The sequence below is a fragment of the Diabrotica undecimpunctata genome, chromosome 9 (assembly GCF_040954645.1).
Source record: "Diabrotica undecimpunctata isolate CICGRU chromosome 9, icDiaUnde3, whole genome shotgun sequence".
Classification (NCBI taxonomy): Eukaryota; Metazoa; Arthropoda; class Insecta; order Coleoptera; family Chrysomelidae; genus Diabrotica; species Diabrotica undecimpunctata.
In genome coordinates this window covers 71755903-71778513 of record NC_092811.1, presented here as the reverse complement: position 1 = coordinate 71778513, position 22611 = coordinate 71755903, and the positions used below count along the sequence as shown (strand labels likewise).

The window sequence follows — 22611 nt, the reverse complement described above, 5'->3', positions numbered from 1 at the left end:
GACGCTTATCCTATCCCTCGAATAGATGTTATATTAAGCAAACTTCAGAATGCGAAATACATCTCTTCCATTGACTTATCCAAGGCCTTCTTACAAATTCCCTTGAGTGAAGAGAGTAAGAAATATACTGCTTTCGCTGTTAGTGGTAAAGGATTATTTCAATTTGTCACGATGCCTTTTGGTCTAGTTTCAGCTCCTCAGACGATGTGTCGTTTAATGGACTTAGTTATTGGTCCACAACTTGAACCATTTGTATTTTATTATTTAGATGATTTTTAGTTGTTATAGTTATGTTGTTGATAGTCAAGGTTTGAGGACAGATCCTGACAAGGTAACCGCTATCAAGGACTTTCCCATACCTAAAACAACTACTCAGTTACGTAGGATCTTGGGTATGTGTGGGTACTATCGAAGGTTTGTACGTTCTTATTCCACTTTATTATCACCTCTTACTGACCTCCTTAAGAATAGGAAAAAGGGTCAGACTATTACCTGGAATCCTGAGGCTGATGATGCTTTTCATCGTATTAAAGAAGCTCTTACCAGTGCTCCTGTCATGACGTCTCCTGATTTCAGTGAACACTTTTACCTCATGACAGATTGTTCTAATATTGCTTCAGGTGGTGTCCTATTTCAGATGAAAGATGGTTCTGAGCACCCCATAGCGTACACTAGTAAAAAGCTCAATAAGGCCCAGAAAAATTACTCCACTACTGAGCGGGAACTCCTTGCTATAATTGATGGCTTGGAGGCCTTCAGGTATTATTTAGAAGGTCGTAAGTGCACTTTGATCACTGACCATAGTTCGTTGTTGTGGATGCATTCTATGCGTAACCCATCCCAACGGTTGTCCCGCTGGATTTGTAAGTTATCAGCGTTTGACTATAACATTTTCCACCGTAAGGCAAATGGTGTTGTAGTAGCTGCTGATGCTTTGTCTCGAATATTTGATGTCAATCTTCTTAACTTATCCACTTTAGTTCCGGATGCGTGGTACCAGAAAATGTTGGAGAAGGTTACTCAGAATCCTGGTCAGTACCCTGATTTTAAAGTAGAACATAATATCCTTTATAAACATGTTGTTAGTCTAATTGAAGCCTTGACTAATATGTCGGATTGGAAAATTGTCGTCCCAACCGCAAATAGGGATGAAATTCTTCGTACTTTTCATGATAATGTTACATCTGGTCACTTTGGTTCATTTAAAACATTTAGTAGGATAGCGGAGCTATATTATTGGCCTGGTATGCGCAACTGTATTAAGAAATATATTTCTAGATGCAAAGTTTGCGCTACATGTAAGCCAAGTAATAAGCCACAAGCTGGATTAATGGGTTCTTTTAGGAACATTGACTTCCCATGACAGATGTTATCTATGGATTTGATTGGACCATACCCTCGTAGTTATAAGGGCAATACCTATTGTTTGGTGGTCGTGGATTACTTCACTAAATTTCCATTAGTTTTTCCTCTTCGTAATGCCACGGTTCCTGCCATTGTGAAATATTTGGAGGAGCTCACTAGAGGTCTCTAGTAGCATACTCTGGTAATTATTTTTCCTATAATTGCCATAGTAGTCGGTGCGTTTTGATTTAGTTTGAGTCTTCTTACAAACTCTCTCTGATGACGGGTAGACCCAGAAACACGTGTCAGGGAGTGGTAAGAGACTCAAATTAAATCCAAACGCAACCGTCTTCGTATATTTATCGTCCTTACTCGACGCAATGAGTACAAGAATGATGGTAATTTATATGGGTAAATTGTTGATGCATAGTGGAATATAAATATTCTCAGCATCGCTCTGAATGGCTTGATTAAGCTTGGGTATGCAGTTTACTTTAATTGCTATCGACACATTTAACTTCATCTTTCCTCACTAGAGGTCTCTAGTAGCATACTCTGGTAATTATTTTTCCTATAATTGCCATAGTAGTCGGTGCGTTTTGATTTAGTTTGAGTCTTCTCTCTCTGATGACGGGTAGACTCAGAAACACGTGTCAGGGAGTGGTAAGAGACTCAAATTAAATCGAAACGCAACCGTCTTCGTGTATATATATATATATATATATATATATATATATATATATATATATATATATTGTTATGATGTATTGTTTGTTTGAATGATGAGCAATGAGTATTTTTAATAATATAGGGTTTTTATCGCGGTTCTCAAAGAATTAGTTTGTAAGTACTTTTTTAAATTATCTTTATTATAACTATTATGAAACACACATATATATATATATATATATATATATATATATATATATATATATATATATATATATATATATATATATATCTAACCTACCTAAATACTTGTTATATCTAATATTATCTAGTATATAACTTATAAATTAATTTTTAAACAATATCATTTCAATATATATATATATATATATATATATATATATATATATATATATATATATATATATATATATATATATATATATATATATATATGTATTAGTTATAAGAGGGTAGGGGTGGATTATAATACAATTTTTTGTAAGGTCATTTGTCCACAAAGGTCCATTTTGTATTTCTACAGTCCTACTGGTAACATCACCAATTCATCTAGGATCTGTTCCTTTCTGAACAGACGAATTTAAATATATCTACAGGTTTTGCTTTAATTCATGAATAAAACTTCATAAAATAAGTTCATACTTTTCTAGTAAATTAGGGAATGTAAATATATTGTATATATATATATATATATATATATATATATATATATATATATATATATATATAAAAGGGTCAATAGGATTGTATATTATAAGGGTATTTAAAATTAAATATATATATATATATATATATATATATATATATATATATATATATATATATATATATATTGTTATGATTGTTTATTTTGAGTTCAAACTTAGTTTATTGAGCCAATAAAAAAGATTATAACTTATCTGTTATCAAAAGTAAAATAATCCTTATATTACCTGTGTTCGATGGATTCAAAAGATTTTCTAGTTGTCTTTTATCGGGAAAGAGAAGAAAGGATAATAATACAAATATATTATATTACAAAGATTTACGTTTCTTTATTTTATATGAACGAATAAAACAATTATTAAATTCTGTCGTTATCTTATCAATCAGCATACAAGAAAATAAATCAAATTATTATGATAATAAGATTATAAAGCTACATACATTTATATTACGTGAAAAACCAATTTTACTTAAAATTTTCTTTACTTGAAAAAAAAGAAACCACAAAACTTTAAACTTTTGATTAGCCTAACAAAACCTCAGTTCTTAAATTTGAATGCTAATGACCATGATGTCGAAACGATCCTTCACAGATATAAAATTCAATTGTACAAACACTTACAGTTTATTTTCTTCTTGAGTTGTATGTTGGAACATACCCAGAAAAGTCCAGTCTCCTCAAAGATGTGATCTCCCCTTTTTGGCACCTCGGCTCCTTCTTTACGTCTCTGCAAAACCTCCTGCAGACTACACAAAAAACACCTGATTCACTTCTCCAAACTCCGCTACTTATTTATGACACCAGGACCTCCTTTTGTCAACTTGATGCCGTAAGAATACTTTCACATATACTTTATAAAATGCCCACGGTAGATACAAGGAACCTTTTTTAATCTACTTGTTATCTCCTTCAAACTATTTACTTCTTCTCGTTACGCCGGTATCCAAACTCACGAACCACACCTTATCTTGGGACACACGACTGTTTCCTTTCGATGACCAAAATATCACTGCCCCTCCTGTCTCCTCATCGACTCCCAAATTCCCATTTAAAAACGACCGTCCCATCAAAAAGCTTAAATTGTGTTTACCATGATTTTGGAAAAGCCTAATTTCGGTTTCAGAGAAAACTAAATAGCTTACTTTAAAATTGGTTTTTTTCAATACATCATTTAAAAATATTTCAAAATATTAAAATATGGTCATTTAATACTCGACTATACAAACAATAAAGAGATTAACTTACAGGTAAAATGTCTTCTAATTCTAAACAAAGGTTTTTTGATAATTTTGTTTGCAACGGAAACAGGTCGTTTGCCAAACAAATTTCTATTCTTATCTACACTAAATCTTATCTTAAATTAATATATACATTTTTGTTTATAATGATTTCTTAAAATTTTATTTCGATGGATTTTTTTTATTTATTTTTCTTTGGTTGGAAAAGAAAAAGTATGACAATATATATAACTTTATTTAGGGGATTTTCATGTAGGGTATTTAAGTTAAATTGTACATTTTTAGGGTTTACAGGTTTTCTATTTTATTATTATTAAATTGGGTTATAAGTAATAATCTGTTTTATTAAACCACCTTCTTTTTTTTTAATAAGGTTATATCTAGTTACAGAAAACATAGTTAACAGCAGCAATAAAGTCACTAGGTGAAGTGTTTGTTAGACTGAGAGTCCAGTAAACATCTTCCCTGGCGCCAAAATCATTCTTCTCTCCTATATTTCTGTTGTCAGTACTTACTCTTAGTTCGTTTTGGTTATTCTTATATTTTCTTAATTAATATACATCTTTCTTATTCTTACTGTTTTCTCAGGGCATACAAATAGGCCTAACCCTACCTTGAGTATCAACTGGCCAGTCTCAAGCATAACCAGCTAGCCGAACTGCATTCAGTTTCAACTTTTATTTTAATTTAGCTTCAAACTTATCTTCACACTACTCTACAGATCTTATAACATCAGGGACCTTGTCCCAAGTGATCTGCCTACTATTTGTTACAGTAGCGCCCAAAGTGGAGCAACATAAATTTTGTTACAAACGTTCAAATTATAGAGCAAAAGTTCTTGGAAACAGGACACACCCACATGGAGGTAGATTCTATGCATTCTGCAATAGAATGTGCAAAGAAAAATGTTCCTGTCTACTCCTTACACGACTGGATTAACATTTTCTGGCATGCTCGATCAAGAAAAAACCGCAAAACCGCAAAAGGCATAAATGTGTCAAAACCGGAATATATTGCAAAAGAAATGAAGTATAAGGATTTCTATGACTGTACGGATCTTGCGGAAAAACTTGTTAGTAACAGAAATATTAACAGTAGAGTGTTAGAGGGGGTTTAGCAATCAAGAATACAGCGAAATAGCGTGGTACAGGCAAAAAATCCTTGATCGTGTAGTCTGAAGGGGGTTTGTGGATCAGCGTTGGGAAGTTGATGGGGGGCTATGAAATCATAATGTTTGGCTTTAATGGGGGGACTGTGGATCATGATTGTTATATAGGGGAGTATTAGTAGTTCTTGGAGTATCTAAAAGGTCCTGTGGGTGTTATTCTGGGGGTTGGCAGTAGGTTTGGACCAAATTTCTGTATATTATGTGGGTTTTGAATCACGAATGATATACCCGACCGTTCTGGGTGTATGTATGTATGTGTGTGTGTGTGTGTGTGTGTGTGTGTGTGTGTGTGTGTGTGTGTGTGTGTGTATGTATGTGTGTGTGTATGTATAAAAAAAAATAAAAACAGAAATATAATTCTAATTATTTTTATTGTTTTAAAATGTATGTATGTATATCAGTATACTAGTTTTCTTAGAATCATACACTTTAGGTACGAAAAGAATTGTTTTATTTGATTAAATATTTACGATACAATATGTATTGTAAAAACATATTTGCTTTAAAAATGTCTAGACCAATAATTTTTGAATAAATTATTAGTAAGAATAATAACCTGGTATTAAACAAACAAACAAAGTCGTTATGAATTGACTTGTTTATTAGGAAAACAAGTCAATAAACATAATACAAAACAAAGGACAAGAGGGGAAAAAGAAACACACAGTGGCGTTCAACCAATTTAATTAATTTATCAAGCTGCAATAAAAGAAATACATTAGTATCAATTTGGAATCATAAATAAATAAACTTACTAATTTTTAAAGCCCATATTATAACTACCGGCTCTTCTTCTATAATAAAGAGCCGGTAGTTTAAAATTCTCCCAACATATTGGGCACCTATTGGAGCCGCCTCTTCTTGTCCAAACAGGACTCCTATGGGGCGGCTCCTTAAATGGCTTGGTAAATTTCGGCTTAGGAATGATTTTATTGCTGCTAAAATGAGTAAAAAAAAAAATAAAAAATTATTGTACACCTCTGAAGTTGTTGTTTATTGTGTAGTGACATAGTTACCTTCCATTTCTGAAACAAAAAAAAAATGTGTTAAGAGAAGTAGTATAAATATATACAAAGTCCCAACGTGTTTTATCATCATTCAACAAATTGTAACGAGTGGTTTTGAATACTTCAATTTACAGTAAGTGCAATTAGTTTATACATATATTTTATGTATTAGTATATTTATTAATGGATAAACATTTTTACTTTATCTAGTATGTTATTTTTTTTTTGTTGTTTCGTATTTTTTCAATAATGTTTCGCATTTGTATTTACTGAAAAATTTATATCAGTGTTGTTTGATTTTTTACTTTATGTTACATCTCTGATTCTTTAAGATTTCCAAAGTTACATAAATTTTTATTTTCTATTGTTTTGTGTCATTTTTGAAATCTGTTTTATTACAGATATAAGTCTTTAGTATAATTCTTATACAAGTAGTGCAAACATTTTAGATCTTTTTCTACAATTCTTTTATTAATAATATTAATACTATTTAGTGTTAGTTAAATTGTAGTCTAGTAAATTATTTTTAATTATAGAATATGGATCTTTTAGCAATCAATGCCAGCTGCTCAGTAAGCAGAAAAGCAACTATTAGACTACAAGATCTTCCACAAGGAGAAACGTTTAAAATCGTAAATTGCAAAATAGTGCAAACTCGATTTGGTCAAACGGTGTTGATAGAACTCCAAGAAAACGTAATATTTCTCCCGAAATATACAACAGAACACATACAACCTCATTTATTAGAATTAAGTAGCGGTAACTACGGAATTTCCTTTAAGGGACTGAAACCGGCAACTTCTACCAACTTTAAACCCTCACCTAATTTTGAATTTAAAAAATTGTAAGGTAAGCAAATTTTATTTTTTTTTTGTTGTTGTTTTTTCTATAATCATTATAATAATTATTGCTAATATGTCGATGGAACAAATCGCTAGAACAAGTGATAACATGTTAAAAAGTGTAGATGAGGCTTTTAAAATTTTAAAAGATACGTGGCATAACGGAAAGGCTGAAAAATGGATTAAAATTATAACAAACAATATAACAGTTTGTAACAAACTCATTAAAAAATTAGTTATATCTGTCAGTATACGAAAAAAAGTATTAAACAATATTGCACAAATGAAGAGAATACGAACTATATTAAAAACAATGTTACAAAGCAAAAATAAAGAAAATGATACTAAATCGACTTTAGGAGTAAAGTGGGAAAATTTAGCATCAATTTTTCAAGGTCGCATACATACAGGAATAATTATTAATTTAATTCATAAAGATGTAAAAAAATTCTTCGAAGATGCTTTTCTTATTTTTAAGCAAAAAATGATACAATTTGTAATAAATTTAAATTCTACTAAAGTCAACTCAACATTTTGTGCCGAATTTATTTTAAAAAAACAGGACGAAGAAGTGACATCACTTAAATATTTTCATACACGCACTGAAGTAATCGATAGGAGTACTGACTTGAAGGATTGGTTTACCAATTATATTGAGGAACCTCTTTTAAACAAACTAGAAAATTTTCAAGAAAAAGATAGTGGTTACAGTCTTAGTAATATAATATCTCTTGAAATTAATGTAAACAAATATGAAATAGGTAAAGGACCGTCTTCGTTTATTCCTCTTCCTACAGAAATTTTAAATAGAAAAGCCTGTATTAATGTAAAAAACAACGATAATGCCTGTTTTTATTGGAGCATCGTAAGTGCATTATATCAACCAGTGAATAACTTTAACTTAAATCGTACCTCCTCTTATCCATTTTATACTACAGTATTAAATACGAATTCTTTGGAGTTGCCTATGCCTATATGGCAAATATCAAAATTTGAAAAAATGAATGATATTTCGGTAAACGTATTTGGATTGGAAATGAATAGAAACGGATCTTTTGTAACTGTAGTTCTAAGAGTAACACAAAACAAGAAACCTAGACATGTTAATCTTCTGTTAGTTCAAGACATTTACCTTCCAAAAGATGAAAATATAACTTCAACTGACGGTAGTGAAGAAGAAGAAGAAGAAGAAGAAGAAGAAGAAGATAATGATAATGTTGATAAAGAAGATGACAATAACGAAAAATACAAGATTAACTACCATTATTGTTGGATTAAAAATTTATCACGTTTAGTTAATAAAGAAATATCAAAGAAAAAGGTGAAAAAATATATATGTGACAGATGTTTAAATTATTTTTATTCTCAAGAAAAGTTAAATGAACATGTAACAATGTGTGAAAAAAGCAATGATTGTAGAGTCATGTTTAGTAAAAACAAAATTATAAAGTTTAAAAATTTTGTTAACAAAGAAATAGTTCCGTTTATCTTATATGCAGATTTTGAATCAATATTAAAACCTCTAAGAGAATTAGAAACGTTAGAAAATAGACAACGTTACCAACAACATGTACCATTTTCTGCAGGTTACTATTTGAAATGTTTCCATGATAATTCTTTTACATATTACAATTCTTTTCGTGGACTTGACTGTATGACTTGGTTTGCTAATGAGCTAGATAAAATTGCAACGGTTATTTCATCTAAGCTAAAATTTGTTGAACCATTAAATGTAAAAGTAGATTTGAAAAATTCAACAACAAAAAGTTGTCATATTTGTGAAAAGGATTTTTCTTCAACGGATATAATTGTTAGAGATCATTCACATCTTACAGGTGATTTTAGAGGTTATGCTCACCAAAACTGTAACCTTAATTACAAAAACTCGTTTGTAATCCCAATTTTAATTCATAATTTAATGGGATACGACTCGCACCTATTAATTAGAGATTTAGCAAAATTATATCCTATAAAAGTGATTCCGTTAAACAAAGAAAAATATATTAGTTTTACCGTTTTCCATCAGAAAACCAAGATAAAATTTCGATTCTTAGATTCCTTTCGATTTATGGGATTTTCCTTAGAGAAAATGGTATCATTTTTAAATAAAGAACAACTGGAAAATTTAAAAGCGGAATTTAAGAACGTTTCTTCAGATAACTTTGAATTGTTAACACGAAAAGGAATTTTTTGTTACGATTATATAGACAATATAGAACGACTTAATGAAACCCAGTTACCTAGCAAATTACATTTTTATAACAAATTAAATGATGAGGAAATTAGCGAGGAAGATTATGCTCACGCTCAAAAAGTTTGGAAAAATTTTAATATAACGGACTTGGGATCTTATAGTGATCTCTATTTAAAAACTGATATAATACTATTGGCAGATTGTTTTGAAAATTTTCGAAAAATGTGTAATCGAACGTATAATTTAGATCCTGCACATTATTTTACACTACCTGGTTACACTTGGGATTGTATGTTAAAATATACAAAATGTCAATTGGAAACTCTACAAGATGTAGATATGTTGTTGTTTTTTGAAAGCTCTATTCGTGGAGGAGTTAGTCAATGTAGTAATAGGTTTTCTGAAGCTAACAATAAATATATGAATGAATATGATCCTTCTCAAGAATCAAAATATATATTATATTTTGATGTAAACAACTTATACGGTTGGGCACAAAGTCAGTATTTACCTTACGGAAATTTTCATTGGATTGAAGAACCTGAAAAACTTGACGTAACATCTGTACCAAGTGATTCTTCAACTGGATATATACTAGAAGTTGATTTAAGCTATCCCGTTAAACTACACGATTTGCATAAAGATTTACCATTTTGCCCTGAAAAATTAGCACCACAAAATACTAAATTAAAAAAATTGTTGACGACTTTACACAATAAAGAAAAATATATAATTCACTATGAAAACTTAAAGCAGGCTTTAAAACATGGTCTAGTGCTTACAAAAATACATAGAGTTTTATCATTTAGCCAATCAAATTGGCTGGCACCCTACATACAGCTGAACGCTAATCTTCGAGCTGAAGCAAAAAACGACTTTGAATGTGAAAATTTTAAACTAATGGTCAATGCTAATTACGGAAAAACGATAGAGGGAGTACGAGGAAGAAGGGACCTGCGTTTGGTCCGAAAGTATGAAGGGAGGCATGGAGCGAAGAATTTAATTGCTAGTCCATTATTTCATAGTAGAGTTTTATTTGATGATAATTTAATGGCAATTGAACTAAGAAAATCTAGTATTGTTTTTGACAAACCAATCTATATAGGAATGGCAATTTTGGAATTATCTAAAACATGTCTTTATGATTTTCATTATGATTTTATGTTAAAACAAAATTCAATTCAACAATGCAAATTGTTATATACTGATACTGACAGTTTATTATATGAAATAACTTGCTACGATGCTTATGAACAAATTATTAAAGCTAATCTTTCAAAATTTGACACAAGCGGTTACAAACCAGATAATGTTTATAATATCCCCCTAGTTAATAAAAAAATTCTTGGAATAATGAAAGATGAAACATTAGGAAAAATAGTTTCAGCTTTTGTGGGATTGCGATCAAAACAATATACATACAAGTTATTTAAAGAAATTCCTAATGAAAATAGCAAAGAAATTTCATTTAAAAAAGCAAAAGGTATCAAAAAAACGTTGTAGCCAAAAAAATAACATTTGAAGACTATTTGTATTGCTTAGAAAATAGTGTAAGCAAGTGCGCAACACATCGTTATATTCGATCTATACTTCACACTGTTTTTAGTATTGAAGAAAAAAAAGTTGCATTGAATCCTTTTGATAATAAAAGATACTTGCTTGAAAATTCTTTTGACACTCTTCCCTGGGGTCACTATAGTATAATGCAGTAACAATTTTCTTTCAGATAATGATGATGATGAGTTTACAAAAACAATGTGTTAGAACAATATGCAAAAATATCAACAGCCTTTGCGATTTTATGTACACGTCCGGTCTACCTCAGGTATTAAATAAAAAAATTTGTAAAAAATATCCATCATATAAATTTCAAAAATTACTTGATGAGGATGCCTTACCCGAAGTAAATATGTATATGAAAGAATTTGAAAGTTATCAATGTAAGACTTGTTTATGTTATATTATAAAATTTGAATATGTATATATTAAAAAATACAATTTAAATTTATGTCAAGAATGCGCGAGAGACTTTGAAAGAAATTTAAGATTTTCAGATATTAAATGTGAATACAAGTTTGTTAAGTGGGATGACCTATACAGCGAGTCTTCCTTAAAAAATCTTTTTTTCTACTCAACTTATTTTTGTCAAAATGATTTTCATGATGTTTTATTTTTTCCTACTACACTCATTTATTGCAATTGTACATTATGATTTATATTTAGAAAATCTTTTGAACGTAAAACAACAACAACAAAAAAAAAATTACCATGCTTGTCCTTTTTACATTAATAATGTTACTAACCATTTATACAGAATAAAAGAAATCTTTGATTAAATATGATTACTAACCATTTCACTAGAATTAAAAACTTATTAAACAATATTCTTTTGAATTATTATGTAAATCAAAAAGAATGTATTAAGTAGATAAATGTAACAAGTAGTTTTATTGGTTTTAAAAAATTAAAATCAAAAAAAAGGTATTTGTGATCCATATTTGTAAACAATAATAAAGTATTATAACGATTTATTGTTTTTTTTTTTTTAAGTTATTCAATACTCAATATTTCCCCTTCTCTCTCACTTTACCAAATAAAAGGACAGGAAAGCAAATATTGCATTAGTTTATCGCTGAATTAGAAGTAGAAACGTAAACAATAGCATATCAAAATGTGTAACTCCAGATTTCCAAATACCGATATATTTATTGGAGAACGACGCTTTTATCTAAACCCGACTAAATCAAAGTATGTCGCAGTGTGCTTATCCCACCAGTTGAATTTTGCTCCATGTATCATGATATCTGGAATAAAGGGTCACAGTAATACTGTGGTGTTAACTGAAGAAACCTGGAATCACTTGCTATCTTACAAGTCAACCATTGATGACTTTTTATCGTCCATTTACATCCCAGATTCTATCGATGCTGGTCCATTTTTTTTGGAATTTCAACAGTTGCGATATGCTTCAGCAGTGAAAATTACAACTGGTCAGTCCCAAGTACTCCTTGGAGCCAATTCCGTTTCCACACTTTGGAGAATTCTACCACTAATTAATCATTTGTTAGAAACAACAAAAAGGCAAGAATTAGCTAATAATATAAAACTGGTACAAATGGGAGCAGTTTCGGCCAGTGATCCTATTCAAGAATCATTAGAAATTATAAAATCTATTAAATACGTAAATCCTTTATTGTATAGTTGGCTGATGGAACTCATTTACATTCATCCAGAACTTGTTCAGGAACCAGGATTGCAGTTATGACGACATAAAAAATTTGTAAGAATCAATGAAGAAGCAAACGTAGTTTATAACATGTTTACGTGGCAATTTGCATATAAATCAGCGCGTAAACCTTATTGGGAAATTTTAGCTGTAGACAGAAATCGATTCAAAAAACGAATTGAAGATGTAGAAAAAATTCTTAATCCCATATTATTATTACGTAAACATGTACAATAGTAAAACTGTTTTATTTATATAAAGTTTTATTAAAATAAAAAATTATTTGTAAATTTGAAGTTTTATTTAAAAAAAAAGAAAAATTACATTTCATTAGGTATTATATTATTATGTTCTTTTTATCGATCCAGGAATTGTTTGAGTTGGACATTCCTAACCATTTTACAAAGACTTTTGAACCTTTACGACGTAAAATACGTTCAATTAAGTAGACATCAGGATGTCTGGTTTTCTGAAGCTCTTCGGTATAGAAACTTCCATTAATTTCTTCGCCAGCAGCATCTTTGAGTAAATAAGTGGTAGGATTCGTATGTTGAACGTCTCGAATAGTAAATATTTCGTTTGTCCACAAGGGCTGGTATCCTTTGGCAAATGCGTGGCGGTATCTACTTATTCGAACAAAGTCACCCTTACGAAATTTTGGCTTTCGGGGATCAACAGTCTTCATGTGATTATAAGCAGTAATATATTTTGCATTTTTTTCGGTTACTTGATTGGGTATTGCACCTGTGGTAGAATGGCGAGTAGAATTGTATTTTTTAACCAGTTGGGGAAGTACGTCTATCCACTTGTACGATCCTTGTAGACTAAATTGTTTCCATAACATCGATTTAAGCGTCCTAATAGCACGTTCTGCAATACTTGCTTTTAAATTTGAAAAAGAGCTGTAATGATTGATATGATAGTGTTCAGTTAACCGTTTAAAATGTAAATTGTAAAATTCCGTTCCATTGTCAGTTTGTAAATTTTTTGGAATTGTGTCCAATTGTTGCAAAATTTTCTTCATGCCGCTACTGATTTCTAAACCTGTTTTCTTTTTAATCGGTATCGCTCACATGTACTTGCTAAAAGCATTAACAACAACTAGAATATAGTTGTATCCTTTATTGATTTTAGCATAGGAAGTCATAATCGCCAAATCAGCCTGTAAAAGATCATGGAGACCTTTAACAATAACCCGTCGTCGCTTATAATTTATCCTAGCAGGCTTATGCAATTCGGCAACTATTTCAGCTTTAGACATTTTTTATTAGTGGACACTGTAACAACAGTTCAATGCAAATGGTGGATGGATTGCTTATCTTGAACGCTAATATATCCCCTTTTTCAATTGACATTCCAGTCAACTGACTAAATTTATAAGCTTTATTATTTAGCAATACATCTCCGTCAGCTGAATAAATAGTAAGACTTTCAATTTTGCCATTTAAAGGAAATGTAAAAGATGAAAGTCCGTTATCTAGTATATAATGCTCCTTATTCAAACTTGGTTTCTTTTCTCCTCTTATACGAATCAAATGTTTAACGTGATAATCAAAAGTCTCGCAAATATAAAATGCTGAATTAAAGCGAGGAGTATCTGATGAAGATACAATATCATTTTCAGAAAAAGTGCTATTGCTTGAATTAAGGTAGTGTTGATTAAACTTGTTGAGCGGCATAATAAAACTGTAAATCAAACAATTAGTTTGAGATATTTATACGCTTATTCAATTTTCTGTAATGGACAAAGAAGTACAAGTTCCAAAAATATTTTATCTGAGTGAAAGCCAGAATTGGGTGGCAAAAATTGATTAGGAAGCAAAAATTGGAGACTATCGCCTTCATTTACATCATACTTTTTGCGTATATCAAGTTCTTGAACTATATTTTTATTTTTATTTTTATAAATAAGTTTGTACGATTCTGGAAACAAGCTAATATTTGTGATAGTGCCACTTACCCTAAACGTGTAAGTAATAGTGTTATTATCTAACACAAAATGAGCTTTATCAACAAGGGAATTTTTAATACCTCGAATGGTAATGATACAGGTACTATAAAAATCACTTGGTGTGCAAATGTAAAAAAGAGAAGAAGAAGAAACAGACGGAGAAGCCGAAACAGTTTCGTTGTCAGAAGTACAACTTGTAGACGTAAGGTAATGTTGGTTGAACTTGTTAAGAGGCATTGTGTTAATAAAAAATATTGATCGAAAACCGCATATTTATGTAATAATTCCACCTTCACGTAGTTCTTCTAGAATAGAAACCATCTCGTTATTATGACCAGTATTTCCGGCATTTTGAGAAGCTATTAGTAATCTTAACCTATCAACAAGTTCATTATAATCATCAAAATATTTATAGTCAATGGGATTTGTATCATAAGACATTAGTGTCATTTTTCCTCCTTTTTTGGTCGCCATTTTTCGAGTAAGTACACCAGTTATAAGGGAAGATGGAATGGAACCAGATCTAGGACGTGTATAAACATGTAATTGTGGTTTAACGATAAAAAGCCATTTGTCTTTTATATCACTGGAAAATTTGCGAACTGGTAGGTCCTCCTTATTTTCTCTTCTATATGCATTGGTTCGCTTTATAATATCTATATAATTAGTAAGATCTTGTTTTGTATACGAAACGGGATTCTTCAAAAATAGCAACTCATAAAGTCCGACAGTACCTCGATAATTAACTTTTTTTATCTTTAAATTAGCTCCATGAAACTCAACGTCTGAATCTCCAATATAAAATTTATCCTCAATGGGATTATGAAAAATTCCTAATATATGATCGTACTTGTTGGAAGTATCCCGCACAAGTCCCTCGATAAACTCTCGAGGAAGTGGAGATGTAAATTGTTCGAAATATTCACGAAGAACATTTGGGTTGTTGATTGTTTGATAAAATTGAGATAGAGTATCGTCTATAAATTGATCCTCTCGAGTTCTATCTGGTAACTCTCCACTTTCATTTCTTGTTTCGTATGTTGTTTCGTTTCCGATAAACTGAGTGGGTTCTAGTTGAGTGCTATTATATTCTGGAGGTGATACAAATGACAATTGTCCGAAAGTCGAAGGACTTTTTTTAATAGGACTTATTTTATCAGATAAGTTAAGATATTGTTTTTTAGATATATCTTCTGGTTTAATAAATAGATTTTTTATTGATTTGTCACCCAATGCTGTTACTAATTCCTGGATAGGTTTAGTAAGGGGTGCGTAGGATTTTTCCAATTCCACTTGCGATTTGTCGTCACCACTTTTTAAAAGTCTAAATTTACGCTTAATGGCTCGACGTGATTTTACGAGTTGTTTTCCCAGTTGATCGTTCATGATGTAATAAACTTTAAAATACTGTTAGGGCTTTATATAGCAATCAAACCCTTTTCTATATCTACCGCAAGAAACATCACAATCTTTATCGATTACAAGAAATCCAAATTTTTTATCCCAACATGAAGATGTCATATCTTTAAACTGTTGCCAAGTCATATGAATATTGGCGTGTTCTAAATATATGTGTTTTAAATTGGTAGTATCTTGTGGAAAAATTATTAAAAGATTGGCGTTATCGCGAATTAGCTGTTTTGGAATTACCGAGTATGTCTGACAAAGATAAAAACAATCTGTATGTTTATGCCGACCAAAACTAAAATAACTACGTATAATGTTTTGATCACAAGAAGCGACGTCGTCAAATATAATAACTGAGTTGTTTTTAATATTTTCCGGATGTGGTATATCTTCAGCGTTGCTGTACTCTTGATATCCAATTTCTAGCAATGGTTCAAGTACTGATCGTAGATACTGATATTTTGCTTGTTGTAATGATTTGGAATACAGGTAGACATTTTCAAATTTTAATCCGTTAGGATGCTCCAGTAATGCTAATAGCACGTTAGTTTTTCCCGACCCACTCGGACCTACAATAAGTGCTCTTTTCGAATCTCCTCCAAAGATGGGACCATGTTTTCCTACAGTAGGTATAGTTCCTAAATCATAGTTAGGTACGGGCAGGGATACTTTTTGTCGTTCGATCTTCATGACTTACAATGAAGGTATAAAAGGTGTGCGAGTATATATAAAGAATCACATACTCATGAAAACTGTCAGAGCTTCACGAAAACGCACAGGAAAAGGTCTGATAAATAGCTTGATTAACAAGCTACCTTTTGAACTTCATATTCCAGGCGGCTATTCTTATTGCGGACGTTAGTATTACTTTTTATCTATTTAGATTAAAACGATTTCTAACTTTGTTGTTATTTTAGCTGGAACCAAATTAAAAGAACGACTCGCACGAAGAGATCCTGGGATTAATCCTTTGGACGAAGCGTGCAAGGAACACGATATAGCCTACTCCTTAAACAAAGACATTGGTGATCGTCACAGAGCTGATCAAATTTTGGAACATAAAGCGTGGGAAAGGGTAAAGTCCAGGGACGCTAAGTTAGGGGAAAAGGTCGCTGCTTATTTCGTAACTAACGTAATGAAAGGCAAACGCAAACTTGGAATGGGTCTCAAAAAAAGACCTAAAAAACGAGTTATTCGTGCACCAAAAAAAGGTGGATTTCTTCCACTACTCTTACCAATATTGGGAGCACTCGCTGGTTTGGGTGGGGGAGTTGCGGGCATCGTAAAAAATGCAAATGATATCAAGGCAAGCCGTGAACAACTTGAAGAACAACGTAGGCACAATATGGCAATGGAACAAAATCAAAAGACAGGCTCCGGGTATTACTTAAAGCCATATAAGGGCTACGGAATGAAGAAAGTAGTAACAAAGAAACGATCAAAGGGAGGTAAGGGTTTTTACCTAAAACCTTTTTTAAAAAACTCCCGGTAAGGTTACCTGACAAAATTATGACCAATGTTGATCTTCTCAAATATGTAAAAAAGCTTGAAATTCCTAATTTTTGTGGAATATATATGCGTGATTCATTGCCGAAAAAAATAAATGAATATGAATCAGCTATTATTAACCTTGACAAACAATCTGGAAAAGGTACACATTGGACCGCTTATACGAAAAATAAAGATTTAATTACGTACTCTGACAGCTATGGTAACTTAGCTCCTCCTATAGAGCTTGTTAAATATTTTCAAAGTAACGGTAGGGTAAACATCAAATATAATTATGAATCAGTACAACCCTTTAACTCTTACCACTGCGGACAGTATTGTCTGAAATTCTTATATAATCAGTACTATTAAAAAGTTTCATTTTATCATCAACCTTTATTGTGAAATGTCGTGTACATTTACGTTAAGCGGTGCATCTTCAATTTTAAGTGCACAATTTAATCCACCCATATATTTAGAGGAAAATTCGGAATATGAAATAGGATTATCAAATTTTGAAACATTTAATACTATCCCTAATGTAGACAAAACTAATAACATGCTCGTTTGGGGTGCCGAGAATAAATTTAAATATAAAATTCCCACAGGAGCTTACGAAATGAACGACCTTATAAAAATAATTAAAAATAAGTTTATTGAAGGTAATGAAACAATAATTCATATTACTGGAGATCCCATAACTTCACTAATTTCCTTGAAAAGTAACGATTGGATTGATTTTAGTGTAGATAATTCAATAGGATCTTTACTGGGATTTCCAAAAATAAAACTTGAACCTAACAAAGAACATACATCTTCAGTTCCAGTTAATATCTTGAAAGTAAACACAATTCTCTTGGATTGCAATATAGCCACTGGTTCCTTTTTAAATTCCGATCCTGTTCATATTATTCACGAGTTCTTTCCGACCGTTCCGAGTGGCTATAAAATAGTTGAACAACCTGTTACTATATTGTATTTTCCCGTTAGTGTTAAAACTATTAACAACATAACTGTCCGAGTTTTGGATCAAACAGGTGAATTGATCAATTTTCGAGGTGAAACAATTACCGTACGTCTACATTTGCGGAAAATTCAATAGCAAATATGGTATTGCATTTTTACAAAACTGCTGCTTTTCCGAAACATTTACAAAACTATAAAAGACGACAACGCAACAAAAAACATTACAGTTCTTCGACAGCGCGGCCCAAACTGCTAACCGTACGCAATCGTAACTTTTTGAAAGCGCTTGGTTTTCACGTTCTTATTTAATAATGGATTTATTAAGTGTTACCGATGAGCCCTTTAGTGATACATCAATCGAAAACTGCCAATTTCATAGTTATCAACCGTACAATTCAGCATCTCCTAACTACAATGATGAGGTCAGAATAATAATAACAGATTTTGACGCCCTTACTGCGCCCAGTAATAGCTATATTTACATTGAAGGTCAATTACTGACCGACAAAAATCAAGTTCCAACAAAATTCAAATTTATTAATAACGCTATTGCCTACTTGTTTCGAGAAATTCGATATGAATTAAACGGGGTAAATGTAGATTCCGTACGAAATCTGGGCTTAGTTTCTACTATTAAAAATTATTTGTCATTAAACGATAATACATCTAAACTTTTAATTAACGCAGGGTGGTGTCCAAATGAAAAAGACCGCATTCTAACTGATGACAAAGGAAATTTTAATTTATTTATTCCGCTCAGACTTTGGTTGGGAATATTTGAAGATTTTACAAAAATTATTATGGGAATGAGACAAGAATTGGTACTGATTCGAGATAAAGATGACATAGACGCAGTATTATCAACAGATGAGACAGAACATCCAAAGATAAAGCTGTTAAAGCTATCATGGCATGTTCCTCACGTTACTCCTTCGATTTCTCAACAGATTATATTAAATAAAATCCTCAATAGTAATAATGAGCTACCCATTAAATTTAGAAGCTGGGAGCTAATCGAATACCCTGCTTTGCCAAATTCCACGAGACATACGTGGCCTGTCAAAACATCTACTAAATTAGAAAGCCCGAGGCATGTTATTATTGCATTACAAGACGGAAGAAAAGGAAATTTGTTAAAGGACCTGAGTCAATTTGATCATTGTAACCTGAGAAATATTCGTGTTTTTCTAAATTCTAACAGATATCCGTACAATGATCTGGAGCTAGATTTTGACAGTAACCGCTTTGCTACTTTATATGAAATGTTTGCAAATTTTCAAGAATCTTATTATCATCTAACAAGTAATCAACCATTATTAACTCCACAAGAATTTAAGGAAAAAGCACCCATAGTACATATCGATTGCTCTCGTCAGCCTGAAGTTCTTCAAAGTGGATCTGTTACTCTGAGAATTGAATTTGAAACTACTAAGCCAATAGGTACTAATATCTCAGCGTACTGTCTCATTTTACATGAGAAAGAATTTTATTACAACCCGCTAACAAAGATTGTAAGACAAGTATAATCATTTTTCTCAATTATCGAAAGTCACTAACAGACTTTTAGAGACAAGTATAAACTTTTTTTTTTATTTTTCGAAAGTCACTAACAGACATACAGACTTTACAAACAAACATACATACATTTTTCCTTTTTCTTTTCTGATTGAAATTTTTTTAATGAATTCATACACAAATAATAATAAGTTATTCCCAAATTTACGACATCGTCTCTGTTATTTTAATTTTGTTAAATTAGTCTCTTTTAAAGAACGATTGCGTAAGCAGCATCTCCAAAAATTGAAAATTCTTAAACAAGACCTACAAATATATCTCAATTACAAAACAACTATACGTCAGTTACGACAACTTCAAATATGCGAGTAGTCGTTGACGTTCAGGGCTTTACAATAGGTAAGAAAAAGTTTTTTCCTAAGGAATTGGCCATATACGATGGAAAACAAGCAGCCCATTATATTTTTCGACCTCCTTTTGCAAAAAAACTATTAGATTTGGAGGATTTCCGAAAAGCCAATTGGTTATCGAGCAACTACCATTTTTTACAATGGAAAAACGGTTTCACACCAATGTTTCAGTTTTCCAATATTTTACATTTTCACACAAAAAACGCTTCAGTCGTAATGGTTAAAGGAAAAGAAAAAGCTGAATACATTAGGACCTACTTGAAAGATAAAGTATATGAATTGGAAGAAACTCCTAGTCTCCAAATGTCTTTGCCGAAATGTATGGGACATACCAACAATTTATGTATGTGTGCTTTAACTAATGTATATTATTTGTTCGATACGTTTGTTATGCAATAAATTGTTGAAAAAAAAAAAAATAACATGTTTTATTTATTTCCCCACCCTTTCTGTATCATATAAAGGCAAATATTTTTTATAAATTTTATTAGTATTCACGATGTGTGATAAAGAAAGAGGTTACGATATAGCTGGCTTTTATCACAATGATTTTAACACAACTAGTTTAACTAATTTCTATTATAGATTATCGACGTTTAAAAACTGGAAAGGACTGATATCGGCCATTGAGTTGGCTGCATATGGCTTTTATTTTTTACAACTACAAGATATTGTAAAATGTTTTCATTGTAATGTAGAAATTTATAGATGGATGACAAATGATGACATTTATAAGGAACATATAAAATTCAGTCCTAATTGTACGTTTGCATCGAATATACACAATCTTTTCCATAAAAACAACAGAACGGAAACTAGTGACAACAAAATAAATCAAAAAAAACGTGGTGAAAAAAACAATAAAAATAACAAAACGGAAACTAGTGACAGCAAAACAATCGAGAAACGTGAAAAAAATAAAATGGACTATAAGTGCATTTTTCTAAATGTATTAATCATTTTGATCCATTCAAGCATAATTTTTACACTCAACTCTCTATATAAATAGAAGAAAATAGATAATTTTTTTTAGTGATATGGAAAATGTTGGATGTACAATATATACTTTTAACTGCAGTCATAAACAATACGCTATTTCTTTCTCACCCGTTTAATACTCAAGAAGTCTGGATCTGTTTTGACCACGGAAATCATTATGAAACCTGCTCTAACTGGACAAAAATGACTATATACGTTCCAAATATTTCACTAACTCTGAACGCAACAATACCACAAGATAGTATAAACTTTAAACTTAAATTTTTAAAGCAACATGGAAGAATAGTTGAGACTTTGTGGACCAAAATCATAAATTGCGAATCTGGGACAAATCAGCAGTGTACTAGTTTGATCTTGTATTATATCGCAGTTTGCCTAACAATAATGATTGCAGGAATTATATTTAATTTATTGAGGAGAATGCGGGAAAAGTCACAACAATTGGAAATAAAACAAGGTCGATGTGCGAAATAAGTTAGAAAAAGTATTCATTTTGGCAATATTTGTTTATTTATTTTATATAAAATGTATATTTTATTAAAATTAAATAGAACTTTATGTTTTTTATTTATTTCGGACTAAAAATACTATTTTTTTCTTTTATTTCTTTGTTTTAGAAATAAGACAGTAATTTGCAACGAAACATGAGAACATAAAACAGTAATAAAATACCTACAAATTTCTAAATGCAAATTTTGTTTATCAGTGTAAATTATAGTAATTACATAATATATAAAAAATGATTTTACTTACCAGATTAGTTCTTCTTTTCTTTTGTGGTTTAAAGACAAAATAAAATGATTTTTTTTTTATTTGTGTACCTATTTATATACAGTTAAGGATGTTAATATGAATGTGATTTGCATACGAATGACTTAGAATTATTATACAATATAATTAAATATTTAAAAATTTATCGACATAATGTTCTTATAATATTATGCAGATTAAAATGTCATCTTTTTCAACATTTGTTTATGGACTTGTTTCCTCAATAAACAAGTCAATTTATAATGACTTTCTTTGTTAATACTCTTAAAGGTTAATATGCTTAATAATAATTTATTCAAAAATTATTGATCTAATCAAATAATGCAAATATTTATTTTTGCAATATTTAATGAATAATAAATTAATGGACTTGTTTCTCTTCGGTTTCAAGTAAAAATTCTTAATAACATTTTTGTTAAAGCAGGTACGTATTTGGATATTTAGTAAATATTTAATCACAACTAAATTATATTATTGGTTTTGTTTAATACCAGGTAAATTCTTAACAATAATTTATACAAAATTATTGGTCTGGACATTTTAAAGCAAATATGTACTTGTATAGTAAATATTTAATCACAACTAAATATTATTATTAGTAGTATATACAACAGCCTACTTTTCATCAATAAAACAATTCTTTTCGAACCTAAACTGTGTGATTCTAAGAAAACTAGTATACTGATATA

At 30.7% G+C, this 22611-nt stretch overlaps 1 protein-coding gene across 1 annotated transcript; it reads left to right on the top strand.

Annotated features, from left to right (window-relative positions):
- Window positions 1-18538: 18538 nt before the first annotated feature.
- On the top strand, window positions 18539-19753 carry LOC140451137 (uncharacterized). Its single transcript, XM_072544865.1, has one exon. It carries the CDS (start codon window positions 18539-18541, stop codon window positions 19751-19753), a length of 1215 nt encoding a protein of 404 aa, XP_072400966.1.
- The last annotated feature ends 2858 nt before the right edge of the window (window positions 19754-22611 follow it).